At 33.3% G+C, this 14,098-nt stretch overlaps 1 protein-coding gene across 3 annotated transcripts; it reads left to right on the plus strand.

Moving 5' to 3' along the window:
• Positions 1–959: 959 nt before the first annotated feature.
• Positions 960–12,361, plus strand: LOC110692631. 3 transcript variants are annotated; one of them, XM_021869662.1, is made up of 15 exons: positions 965–1,455; positions 3,405–3,495; positions 3,615–3,699; positions 3,965–4,049; positions 5,417–5,486; positions 5,993–6,062; positions 7,589–7,633; positions 8,475–8,520; positions 9,101–9,308; positions 9,444–9,649; positions 9,756–9,830; positions 10,897–10,966; positions 11,101–11,181; positions 11,799–11,878; positions 11,993–12,361. In XM_021869662.1, exons 1-15 carry the CDS (start codon positions 1,319–1,321, stop codon positions 12,069–12,071), a joined length of 1,428 nt encoding a protein of 475 aa, XP_021725354.1. In that variant the 5' UTR covers positions 965–1,318; the 3' UTR covers positions 12,072–12,361. The 3 variants fall into 3 exon arrangements, 2 of the variants coding, with proteins under 2 accessions (XP_021725354.1, XP_021725355.1); XM_021869663.1 differs by lacking the exon at positions 7,589–7,633 and having other exon boundaries at positions 967–1,455; XR_002505500.1 differs by lacking the exons at positions 11,101–11,181; positions 11,799–11,878; positions 11,993–12,361 and adding an exon at positions 10,136–10,322 and having other exon boundaries at positions 960–1,455.
• Positions 12,362–14,098: the final 1,737 nt, after the last annotated feature.

Consider the following 14,098-nt stretch of genomic DNA (forward strand, 5'->3'; position numbering starts at 1 on the left):
AGCTCTGAAATTAAAGTATGAATAAAACTAAAAATCCATACGTTTTATTAATTGCAATGGTCATTTTTTTAATCTTTCTTTCTCACGTAAAAGAGGGTAAATGCAATAATAACCTTGCCATGCCACATTAACTTTTAAGCTGATTGTCATTTTAGCTAGTTTAAACTTCAATGGCTAGCTAATTAACTGAGAGTTGATAAAAACTAGCATGGCCCGTTGGCCCAACCTGATTTTGGGCAGGTTTGAGCAGCATTTCTCTGTCCAAAATCAGGTCGGGCCCAGCTCGGCCCGATTTTAAATTTTTTACGCTATTTAAGTTCTTTTTTTGATCCATCCAGAAAAGCCCACACGACCCGGCCATTTTGGGCAGGTTTTGGCATGGGAAATTTGGCCCAAAGCTAGGCCCGACTCAAGAAATGGACAAATTTTTTATGCCATGGTACGGCCTGTCCATTGATTAGGTTGAAAAAGTGAGAAGATTATTTTGAAACAAAAGGAGTTTATTTATCTGCTCAGTTTTTTGTTTGTTCTAGTTGCTTTTTGCACATTTACCAACAATGCAATATATATTATAAAATATGAAAACTACTCATCTAAAAGTCATTGAAAAATCTAAAAAGAACCTATATGATCAATTTTTAAACAGAAAAACATTTAAAAACCGATGAGCTAATAATGATATTTTATATAAATTTAACATTGTCCATGTCCAAATATTATCTTGATAAGCAAGTAGGCTAAGATTCAATTGATGACCCTATTTTATAAACATTAAAAAAAATATCATTTGATGATGTTACATTTACTGTACTCATTCAATATAGAATTGGATGTCATAATCATAAAATATCAACTAGTACTAATTATTATATTTTCACAAGAGATTTCCATCAATTGGTACTCAATTTTCCTTTTCTTTTTTACCAGATTTTTATTTTTTTCTAAATTAAAAAATATTGTTTTTTTTTCCATGAAATTATTGGGTCACTTTTTAATGAAAGAAGCAACAAACTTTTCAAGATACTTTCAAAATTAAAAATAAAATAAATAAATAAATTTTTACAAGAAGGCACAAAATTCGTCTGGTTTAATTTATGGCAATCAATTTTCTCAAACATCTGCTCACTCATCAATGGCGCCTACTGTAACTCCCCTCATTCTCTCTCTAAAAACTCTCGATTTCTCTCTCAAAAACCCACAAATTCCCTTTCTCCCCTAAAAAAATCCATGCAAAATTCTCAAAAATTAAAACCCCAACTTTTTTTTAGTGAATTTCCTGAATTTTCAGTGAAATTTCTGAAATTAAAATAGTGAAAATATGAGAGGAAGAAGGCATGCGATGAGCTGGAGAAAAGTGGCGCAGTCTTCACAAGGGTTGGCTGCGCATGGCTTGCTTTTCACTTTCACCCTTTTGCTTGTTCTCAAGCTTGATCATCCTTCCTCTTTTTCTTGGTGGTTCGTTTTTTTTTTTTTTTGTTTAATTTTATGTTTTTACCACTTTTATGATATGATAATTGGGAAAGTTCGTATTTTTTTTGGTTTAATTGTTTGCAATAGTATTTTTTTTAGACTATAAGATGTCAATTTGCAATCATGCTTTGATTTTTGTGGGGTTTTCTTGTTCAATATGTAATTGAACCAATCATTTTTGTTTGAATTTTGCTGTTTTTTCCCTGAAATGGGTATTTTCTGTTGTTTAGAATGCTTTATAGTATGATGAATCCAAATGGGATTTTTGAATTTCCATTTAAAGGGTTTGAATTTTTGGTATAAGTTTTATTCAGGTAGCTTTATTTATGATGTCATACTTGTCAAGTTGTCAAAGAATTTTGTGGGTCTGCAGAAAGTTGGCAACTTGAAACAAAATAATGTTTGAATTTTGCCAAATTTAGAGAATCCTTCATTATGAGACAAGGAATTGATTTCTATTGTTGTGGAGTGTGGGCAGAAGTCTTAGAGTTGACCACAGTTTCTACATTTGTTTTCCTTCGCTTATAATTGCACTAGGTTGGGAGGGTGAAAAGGGGTTGGTGCTGGTGGCGGCCAAGTTTTTCTTTAGTTGATGTTAAAAATTTCTTGGCATCACTTATTTTGTGTGGTCGATTGGTCGAACATTGAAGACGGGTACATACTCGATAGTAATATGAAAAAATTGTTTGAGGAATGAGTATTAATTGTTTTTTGACTGAATTCCTTGCATGTATGAATGTATTGCTTATACTTTTTTAAGTTGACTTGAAGGAAAGATGGGAACTTGTCCAAGTGATTTTTCTAGTAATTGAAATAGGGGAATCAAATGGTTGTGAATTTCTAGATAGGCTACAAACAAGTAGCTCAATGTCCTCAGATATAACATTTTTTCATCATTGAAGTATTCTACTGGTTTGCACTTTTGAATCGTGTGTTTGGGTTCAAAAGCAGGATAGAGATATCATGGATTCATGAGGTACATACCAGAAAAATCTAAAGTTGAAGCCTTGAAGGTTTGGTCTTCATTGTTATAACTAAATTAGGAGAACAGCCAAAAGAAATCAGATCTCTTTTCAGAGGATAGGTAGATTACAGAAACCTCTTTAGGTGGTGCTATATAAGTTTTGAGACCGTCATGCTCCTCTTTAAAGAAATTAGATCTCAGTTGCATTAACACATTGCAACTGCTTTGTAAAGGTTTAGAGTGTACTGTAATTGTGATTATATTAGGCTGCGACAGCTGCAAATCATCTGTAATTTCAAAAGCAGTTCCGCAACATCTGAACTATATAACCTTGTAGTAAAGATTTTGCATTATCAGAGTATGGTAAGCAATCAATGATAAAGACAAAAAAATAGAAGAGAAATGGGCTTTTGGCCTACCTCCCTAGTATAAGGAAATAACTGAAGTTATACTCATTGCTCAAAATTGCAATGCATGCTGCATGTAAGAGTGCTACTTTGCTTTTGTTGATTTTAAGAATGATGAGATTCTAGTTCTCATGATCTTAGGTCTTATAGAGGCCAAATTACTTTGTTTGGATATGAAAGGCATTGTAATAGTGTAGATAGTAAAGGCAGAAGACATCAGTGGTAGTGGAGTCACATAAGGTAGGCTAACAGCATGTCATATCATTTGAGCTGAAAATTATTTATACATGATTTTCTTCTATTTATGATGAGGTATTAGGATTTTGTAAGAATGTCATATGGTTTGTATCAAGGGCACCCTTTCTCCTATGACTCTTGTGGGGTAGGGTTTTATTCCTTGCAAATTTCCTGTGAACTTGCCCTTTTGTGAGTACAATGATTTAGGATTTACTAGGAGAGGAAAGTGATGTCAATTTTATCTTTGTTCTTTAAGTTGTTTCATTCATAGGCTTAGCTGCATTTAAGTATTTTTGAATTCTAAATATGTGAGCACTATGTTGCAGGACTGTCTTTTTGCCCATATGGCTGTTCCATGCTGTTGTTGCCCGTGGAAGGTTCTCTTTACCTGCCCCTTCAGTTCCACATGATCGTCATGTATATAATAACTCCCAAATCTCAAGATTCAAATACTTTGAAAAGCTGCTGGTGCTTTCATTTTCTATGAAATTGATGCTTATGTTAACATATAGCTAATGTATGCCTTTCAATAACAGTGGGCACCTTGTCATGCTGTTGTGGCCGCACCATTGATCATTGCATTTGAATTGCTCTTATGCGTATATCTTGAGAGCCTTTCTGGTATGTTTGTTAGCATCAATTTTGCTGTGTCTTTGCATTATTTTGATTATTTTCTTTCAAAGGAAGGAGGTTTATAGCACGACATGTCATACGTAGGTGTTATTGTGTAGGCAGTTAGTTTGATCTATTTTTTTTATTTTTGTTTTTATTTTTTCTATTAGATTGCAGTTATCACCAATGGTTGGTAATGTAGTATTTACACTATTTAGTACCTCAACTAATTTAGGGATTTTGCTTGTAACTCTTTATATTGACTCCGTGACAGTTAATGGTGCTGCTGCTGTGAGCCTGAAGATTGTTTTCTTTCCTTTGTTGGCTTTTGAAACAATTATTCTAATTGACAATTTCAGGTATTTACTCTAATAATCCCTACCTTTTAAATGTATGAGAAAACACTTATGAATAGTTTGAGGACAATTATATCCTTAATATGTTTGTTTATCTATGTGCCCCTATTATGTTAATTGTATCTAAGTTTTTCCTTGTGTGATTACCTCTTATAAATAGTGTTTAGACAATTATACCCTCTAAAATGTTTATGTACTTATTTGCTCTCATTAAATGTTTCTTACCTTTTTTTGGAACTCATAAGAACAGTATGCGAACATTTATACCCCTAAAAATATTTGTTTACATATTTTTTTCCCTCATTAATGTTGTCAACGAAAGGGCTCTCTAAGCATGGCTAGCTATGACGAAAGCATCGCGTGCGTTAGCCACCCTAGTATTAGAAGTTTTACATGTCACCACTTCTGGCATCTAAAAACTTTAAGGTCTAAATCACTTATTATTCTAGGTCATGTGTTTTTCAACAATATTAAGCCCATCTAAGCAAAATCTATGCTGGAAAAAACAGTTATCATGTTTGAAAATAATTTGCTTATTGCTGATGAGGGGGTATGACTATCTAAGGATCTGTTTTGAGGGACTTGTCAACTGTAAGGAGCAGCTTTTATGGAAGAGTTGAGAAGAATTCTTTATAGCAGTTTAATATATTTTCTACGTAGATCTCGATGTGAAAATGGTATTTGAATTGTTTATGTATAGGTGTCTATGATACATCTTTGGAGAAAGGAGTATTGGATAAAGATTCTGAATTCTGAAATGTCTGCTCCTTATTTCAACTGATGTATGTTGATGGCTGAGATACCACTCAACATTGTAGTAAATCTGTCTGTTGTCTTTAACAATATTATGTGCCAGTTGTCTTCAACCTGAACACTGATTACCTTGAGTTGATTCATGGTGCCTCATACCTAGTTTTGATATTGTATTTACTTTGAACATAGTACATATTAATATTGCTCCTGTCACATAATAAGAGACAAGGAGGGCTTTACTACCATTCATGGAAAAAGATGAAAAATAACTTAATGATTATGATGTCATAATGATTCAGTTGTTTCTGGAGCTGAATTTTTCTTACCTTGGTCTCTAAGAAGTCGTTCTAACTTCCCTAAGATGCACCTAGTTGATTTATTTCTGTACTTGTGATAAAAAAGCAAAATAATTATTTGCCTTTATTGGATTGTAGTGTATTTTCTTTTCTTTTTATTGATCTTTTACATCTTGAATAAGAATCACTTAATACCACTTACATATTTGGCTAATGTGTATAGACAGTCTGATTGCTCCTTATGCTTATGTACTTTTGTTGTTGACTATTCCACATTTCCACCTGATGCATTATATCTGAGGTGTGAAAGGGTTTTTACAGAATGTGCAGGGCTTTAATGCCAGTAGATGACGAAAGCTTAAATGACGACGCAATATGGGAGACACTTCCAGTAAGTTTTGTTCTCTCTGTACCAATTTTCAACATCTCCTTGGGCAATGGACATATAATCTTTTAATGTAGCTATTTTGGTTATATTCGACAAGCTTTCTGACTTGCCCTTTATGCCAAGGAAACTAATTATGGGACATCCTGAACAAAGTATTTGAACAATATCTAGGAATGGCAAAAGCATAATTGTTACTAGAACATTAGTAAGCAGGATTTTGGGAAATCTTTCGACGAAAATCCTAACTTATTTAGAACAAACGTAGTAATAAACATCAGTTTTAAATTTTAAAACAATTTGTTATCACCTGTATAGCCCAACATTAGTTGATCTAAGTTGAATTGGTGGTCTTACAGTTGATTCAATTTCTCCTAACCATGAGATAGGATTGCTGTATATAGATTTAGTTCTAATGATTTTTCAAGTGATATTGATTATCGAAAAATATTAGATCCTTTTTCTTTGCTTCTTAGTTGCTTAACGGTTCGACCTTAATATTTTGTGTGCAGCATTTCTGGGTTGCTATCTCCATGGTTTTCTTTCTTGCTGCAACATTTTTCACCGCCTTAAAAATATCTGGTACAATCTTTCTCCCTGCCCTTTTCTAATATTCTCTAACTGATATTCATATGAACTAAAAACATTGTAGTTACTACTTTGCCTAGGCTATATTTTAGTTTGTGCATCTAAGCTTTTCTGAAAATTTCAGTAGCCTTCAAAAGCAATAAGTTATGAGATGAACTCTCCTAGTTTGGGGAATGCAGTTATATATATGACAATAGGTCTATATGTGAGAACTCAACGTATATGAGAACTGATCTAAAATTTTAAACATATGAGTAAAAATTTAGAACATTTGAGTAAATATTTAGAACATATGATTTTAAATTTAGTACGTGTGAGTAAAATTTTTAAAAAACCTGATTAAATTTAGAACGTATGAATAAAATTTAGAATATCTGATTTAGGACTCAAAACAATAGAGTAAAAATTAAGAACACTTGATTTAAAGTTTAGAACATAGATTGTTCTCACATATGAAAGAGTTCTCACATAAAGAAGGGGTTCTCATGAGAGCCTTCCCCTATTTATATATATATTTTTGAAGGAAATCATTCAATGGGTGATAAACTAATAGCCAATAGGGTCTTCATTGATGAGGTGGTGCTTGATAGACAATAAAGTAATGGGGGTAAATCAATTACCCTAGGGTAGGGGTTGGTAATTATTGCCCTCATTTGTCGGTAATATATACTACCTTGCCTCTCTCCTAATTTTTCTTTCACGAAATACTTGCAACCATCACCTTCTACACCCTTCCACAATGTAATACTCAATTCTTATTACCCCATTGATTGATTTCCTCCATTCCAATCATACGGTTTATGAAGAAGGGAAGAATCAAGTTGGTGTACTTGATTCTGTCTTTGACTTGATAGTTGCTGTTCAATTGATATCAAAGTCATTTTTATTTTTGACTCTGATGATATTCAATTTTTATCAATTTAGTGCAGTTGGTTTTTGGTTCTAATACAAGCTCAAAGCCAAAGCCAAGTCTTTTCAAAAACATTTGACGTAGCATGCAATTTAAGCACCTTCTTTGTTACTTTTATCTTTTCTAGTGTATAAGTTGGCTTGAATATGCCTAGTAGGTAGTTAACGAGCTGAACCAAGACTGAACCTAGAAAATTGAGCACTATTCGAGGTTTATGAGGCTGACCTTGCCTCGAAGCTGGGTTTGAAGCTCATATACTCGATTTGGTGCTCGAAGCCTAACTGCTATTGTATATAAAATTTGCTGGTTTATTGTAGCACTCAAGGCCTAACTGTATATAGTTAATTTTATGGTAATTTTTTTTAAAAAAAAAAAATAAATGAGTTTGCTCACAAGGTTTGAAGCCGAGTATAGATCAAGCTTGTCTCATTAAGACCCCGAGTCGAGCCAGCTCAAACTGAAATTTTACCAAAGCCAAACCTCGTGTAGTTCACGAACAGGCTGGACTCCTTGATATCTTATAGAACTGCGTTACCTTGTACTACTTTACCATTGTTTTTGGACAAGCCATTCAGCCTATTTTGTTATTAACAGTATGTCTGGTTGACAGGATTTGATGAGAAAGGAAATCAAGTAAAAGATAAAAAGAGCCCAGGTTTGCTTTTAATCTATGTATAGAATTTGAATATAAAGGAGATAAGGCAAATCAACAATTCTTGAACAGAAAGAAGCTAATCAGTATATTTCCCTTTCATTTCTTTAATATTAGCTTAAAGACAAATAATGTCTCTCAATTCTACATTTCTGTTCAATGGACTAAATGACGATATTGCTAGTTTCCTCCTTTATACTAGTACATTTTTTTTACTTCACCTCTCATCCCATTCGTATTTTCTGCCTTCCTCTCCAATTACCTAAGACAATTAATATCTTGTATTTATCCATGTCAATTGTATATAAAGAATGACAAAAAATTATCTTGGACTGAACAATAATAGGCTAGGTTGTGTTGCTTGGCAGACTTGCCGTGACTATTAGATAATTTTTACAGGGTTGGAAAAGAATATAATCATTTGGACAAAATGCATTTGAAATTTTCTTTGGTAAACCGTAATTAACCGCAAGGTGTTATTTTTTTATCTAGTTTGTGGTGGAGTTTAATTATCTTTGTTGTCTAGATAGTAACTGTCTGACAGATTGCAGATTTTTATGGCATGCCTTTCTCACTCTTTCTAGTTCTCATAACGGTATTTTCTTCCATGTTACAAATGTTTTTGCTTGCTCACCACTTGCCTAGGTTATCGATTTGCATGGGGACATTTATGTGCAATTACTGTATGAATTCAAATGTTGTCCTGCTTGAAAATATGTACTCAATTTGCTTTTAGTTTCCATCATGTTTTGAATCTTTTGATTTCCGTCTGCAGTATGAATTACTTAGTTCTTCATATTTATGTCTTAGTATCTCTTAATTCTTTCAAATTTAATTCTTGCAGGTGACATTGGTTCACTGGGATGGTGGGACTTATTTATCAATTTTGGGTAAAGTTTTTCTGCTCTCATGGTCGATCTTTTTGAATGAGCCAAACCCTTCCCCCCCCTTTTCACCGAAAGCTCTAACAAGAGGTTATTGAAGTTGGCCCTGTCCACTTTTGGGTCAGGTTCTTGCCAAGGGTTTCCTGTCTGACCTGATGCTGTTATTATTGAGCATTCTAACCCAGTGTATAAGAAAGTGTGCCTAGGTGCTGAGGTGCAAGCGCAAGGCGACCTGGGCCATTGGCTAGGTGGGGCGCTTTGATGAGGTTCACTGAGGTGCAGCTGGAAGCAAATTTTTTTTTTTTTTTTTTTTTTTTTTGACTTTTTTTCAAGTGCGCCTCAGTGAGATGTACTGAAAATCCTTATCACCTTGGCGCGCCTTGAGCCTTATACATTGTTCTAGCCTTTGAAACCATGGGGGGCTGATCTTGGCCCATCCTGATGCATCAGGTCGTTTATTAGATTGGTGGCCCAGCCTGTATTTAACATTTTAATTACTTCTATTTTTCTTTCTACAAAAATTTTCCTATGATGATTAATTTTGGTTTCTCATTTTGTTATTTATGTTGCTGCTTTTTTTGCGCAGTATTGCCGAGTGTTTTGCCTTTCTTGTTTGTACAAAATGGTCCAATCCTATGATACATACGAATTCATGCCCCATGGAGAATACTGCATCTGTATGTCCAGATCAGGATCAAAATCAGGAGAGCCTGTGTGGTTTGCCCGATATTGGTGGCCATTTTATGAAAATACCAATTATTGCTTTCCAAGTCCTCCTTTGCATGCGCTTAGAGGTAAACTTCTTTATGATTTGTTGTCTTTCTTGCTTGTGTAATTAAATAAACAACCTACTAATTTTTGGCACCTTGGCTTACGTATTAAACAATGTAATTTAGTTATTTTTTAATTTTTAATTTTTAATTTTGCAGGGAACTCCTAGTGGTGCTAAAAATATCCCTTTTCCAGTTCTTTTTTCTCCGTTGTTCCTTTTACAAGGTGTTGGGGTTTTATTTGCTATGTCAAGACTGGTAGAGAAAATCTATCTCTTGCTGCGTAGTGATGCTGGGCAAGGGCCATATCTTAATTTGTCTGCAAAACTTGGTGATTGTCTTGCATTTATGCATCATGGCTCAAGGTGATGATAATTCTAATATAGTGCTCATTGTATCTGGTTACTGAACAATCATGCATATCTGGAAAATGAATTTTAATCTCTTTCTGCCATTTTGGTTGTAAAATAGGCTAATTGGCTGGTGGTCCATTGATGAGGGAAGTCATGAAGAACGGGCAAAACTTTTGCTTGAAGGGGCCTCTAGGTTAGTACCTTTCCTCCAATATATTGATGCAATGTGCTATTATTTTCCACTTGTTTGTTTTGTACACTTCATTTATCCTAACATATTAGACAGTTACACAGTCCTACTACAGGATTTCTGGGAAAAAAAAAAAATCATTTTTTAGAAGGCAATGCATAATGTATCATGCTTGTAATTTCAATAGTACCCCAATTAGTAGATCTTGATTTACCTTATTCGAAGCTTCAAATTGGCTTGACTGAGTGTACTGGATGTGGCGCATAAGACCTAAAACAGATTTTTTGCATTAATGTGTTGATTGGAAGGTGGCAATGTGGCATTCTGCTAGTAGAATCCAAGCTTTGGGCTAATTGTGGGATGCTTGAGCCACCTGGAAGATCTCAAAGCAGGAAGTTGAAGGCCTAGGTCCAAGCGGTGTGCGTTCTAGGCTTTTTTATGTGATAATGAAGGGAAAAGGATAGTTCTACGGGTATTGTTTAATTTAATTGGATGGTACGATGTAACTATTGTTTCCATATGGTGTTCAATGAATAGATTGCCATATGAGATCATGTCATTTTATTTGAACATAAACTCGAAAGGAGCATCTGGGACTTGATTGTAGCTACTTCCAAAAATTTATGTTGATGCTTTACCTTGATTGGAGTACCCAAGTCTCACATTGCTCCTGTATCTAAATAACTTTCGCATCCAATCTTTAGGCTAAAATTTTGAAGTGTTACGTTCCATTTAAGTTGATTTTTAGTCGCTTCTCTTTTTGTGAAGAATATTTCCAAGGCTGCTGCCGCCGCTGTCCACAGGCATCAGAGGTTTGCTAGTTGCTACATTAATACATATAAATTCTGTATCAAATCCTCCATTCCATAGTGGATGTATTGGTGTATTGCCTTTTATTTGGGAGAGGGGTGGGGGTGCAAACAGTACCCATAGACTTGCGGATAGAGTCAAAAAGCCATTATCAATAAACTATAGCAGAAAATATAAAGATCAATTATTATGAGAATTTATTTTTTAAAATAGTTTATTAGCTCTTCAATCAATCTTCTGTTTGTGTTGTTGTATTCAGGTACAATACCTTCTGCCAATTTCCACCTGAGATTGTGAAAAAAATGCCAAAGAAGGACTTGGCTGAGGAGGTGAGTTTTCTTTTAGGAAATGGACTGGCCATTTGACTTCAAAACTTTTGAGGAAACTGATGTGGATATATGACTTGATTTTATTTCTTCTGTTGAACTCGGTTATAATCTGGAATTCTGTTATCTGTATTCAGGTTTGGAAATTGCAGGCAGCTCTGGTTCAGCAGACTGAAATAACCAAAAATAGCCAACAAGAGTATGAAAGATTACAAAATGTATGATTCTCAAGCTTATATGAGCTGTCTTTGTACATGCATGATACGTTTGTGTTTTTATGTTTGTTTCGTAGAAAATCAAATAATGGGTCGTGTTTGTTCCTATTATTGATGCTTGTTTGCTTACATATTAAGTGCTTTGGTTTGAATGCTTGAAATAGATGCCTTTGGTACTTGTAGCTGTCATTTGACATTATTTGGTTGATGATTATATCCTGGCCTGTGGACCAGGATGCGTGTGATATAATTAATGAGTCATGGCTTAATTGACTTGTATCCCATTTAAATAACCTGACCCATACTCGGAATTTAAAAATGACCCAAATTTGACCCGACCCTGCTTGAAAAATAACGCTACTGAATATATGGTTAAATTGATATACTAAGCTAATTGACTGAAAGCCTGAATTTTACCCAACTTTAATGATCCCAAAATAAATCCAATCCAAGCAACCCATATGCCACCTTTCTAAGAGATTGTCTACTCTATCATGTTTACTGATGTTCAAATTAGGTTAAACAATGTTGATTTTGCATTTTGTTCAACCATTATATACTTATCTTGTGAATCTAATTTCTTTCTCAGCATTGATAGCATTGTTTTCTGTTTGAATCAGGACAAAGTTCTCTGCCGAATATGCTTTGAGGGAGATATTAGTATTGTTCTGCTCCCCTGTAGGCATCGGATCCTCTGCAGGTGTATATTCTTTGCTTATGCCATGTTCTTGCTCTCTATTTTTTTGCTCAAATCTTTCATTCATTTAATTGATTTCTTTTCCTTCCCTTCTCCCCCCTCTTTTTCCTGATGCAGTGTCTGCAGCGACAAGTGCAAAAGATGTCCAGTTTGCCGAGTCATTGTTGATGACCGATTAGTTGTATATGATGTATAGTTGCAGCTTGCTATCGACGCTTTATCTATGACAAATTTGACATGTTTTAGGCAAAGAACAAGATAGTCTTTTTCTATTCTATTTTCATTTTTCAATCTTTCATACTAGTGACTGTAAAAATATGTCACTGATTAAGTTAAATTAGAGCAGCCTGTTGTAAGTGTTTTATACTCGGTGTTTTGCTTTCATTGATGTAAATATAACGGTAGCGAGGATCACAAGTTATTCACTGATCTTAAAGCTCTTTAAGGTGTTAATGTTAATACAACTAGGAGGATGTAATTCATCAAGTGCTATTTGTTGTACGATGATTGATGATTCAAAGAGGCGCAGTCAAAAATTACGGAGTACATAAGTAAGCACCTCATTAGGTACTTTCAATCTTTATTAAAAAAAAAAAGGTACTGGGCTCACTGATCAAAAATCAGAACTAAATCTGAAACCCATAATTAAAAACCAAATCTGAAACCCATAACTAAAAACTAAATCTGAAACCCATAACTAAATTCCACCATTGAAACAAAATCCAAGATAAGGATTTTCACCTGAAGATAATGAGTCCGTTTGATGATATTTGACAAAAGAACTAATATGTATTTATGGAGGCGTGGATCCTGCAGGCAGATGCACTATCGAAACGACGCTTTAAAAAAAAAGGCGGAATGTACATCATGTTGTATCCTGTAATCCTAATGTACATTACTATAGAAAAGAACATAGTGTTTACTTCTAAAGTACGCGAGTTTTTTGTGCATCAGTTTTGTAAAAAAAGGAATACATAAGTAGTAATTATTCTTTTACCATTCATTAATTACAACACATTAAAAGTTCAGTTTCTCTCTATAAAAATTTCAAAGCCATTTAAGTTCCTCAAATCCTAAGCAAAACTTCAAAATTTTTGAAATGTTGAGCTTAAATTTGTTCAAGATGACGGACAAAAAATGAAAGGTAAGATAAGATTTGACATTCATACTTGTTTATTGTGAGTTGAAGTGTTTGTTTTTTTTATAAATTTGGTTGAAAATTGTAATTTTTGGTTATATATGTAACACCCCGACCCCAAACAAATTAAGGAGGGGCTTATTGCCACGAAATGCGCATTAAGGGCCAACAACTGTCCTCACAAACCATCCCGAGACTACTCCCAGCCAAGCACGCTTAACTGTGGAGTATCTTAGCAAATGAGCTCCTTAAAAGGAAGATGCATCTTGTTGATATGAGTAGTATATCAAATCCTTTTAAAGCAATCATGAGGGGTATTACAAATATATATATATATATATATATATATATATATATATATATATATATATATATATATATATATATATATATATATATATATATATATATATATATAATATATATATATATATATATATATATATATATATATATATATATATATATAGGGAAAGGCTCTCGTGAGAAATTTTCTTATGTGAGAATTTTTCTTATGTGAGAACACTCTTTATGTTCTAAATTTTTACTCGTATGTTCTAAATTTTAAATATGATGTTCTAAACTTTTCTTTAAGTGTTCTAAAATAAATTAAATATTCTAATTTAGTACTCACATGTTCTAAACCATAAATTAATTAAGTTTGATGTCATAAATTTTAAATAACTTGTTCCAAAATTTTAACTTATATGTTCTAAATTTTAAAACGTGTGTTCTATTTTTTTACTCGTATGTTCTAAATTCTTTACTCACACTTTCTATATTCTATATCAATTTGTTCTAAATTTTTATTCACATGTTTCATAATCTTAAATCAGATGTCTAAATTTTACTCATATGTTTAAAATTTCATAAAGCAAATTTTATAAATTTTTAATCACTTGTTCTAATTCTTAAATCAGATGTTCTAAATATATTACTAACATAAATGTTCTAAATTATTACTCATATGTTCAAAATTTTAATTTAAGTCACATGTTCTAAATTTTAGCTCGCATGTTCTAAATTTTAACTCACATGTTCTAAAATTTAACTCACATGTTCTAAATTTAAAATCAGTTCTCATA

This window comes from Chenopodium quinoa, unplaced genomic scaffold, assembly GCF_001683475.1.
Source record: "Chenopodium quinoa cultivar QQ74 unplaced genomic scaffold, ASM168347v1, whole genome shotgun sequence".
NCBI lineage: Eukaryota > Viridiplantae > Streptophyta > Magnoliopsida > Caryophyllales > Amaranthaceae > Chenopodium > Chenopodium quinoa.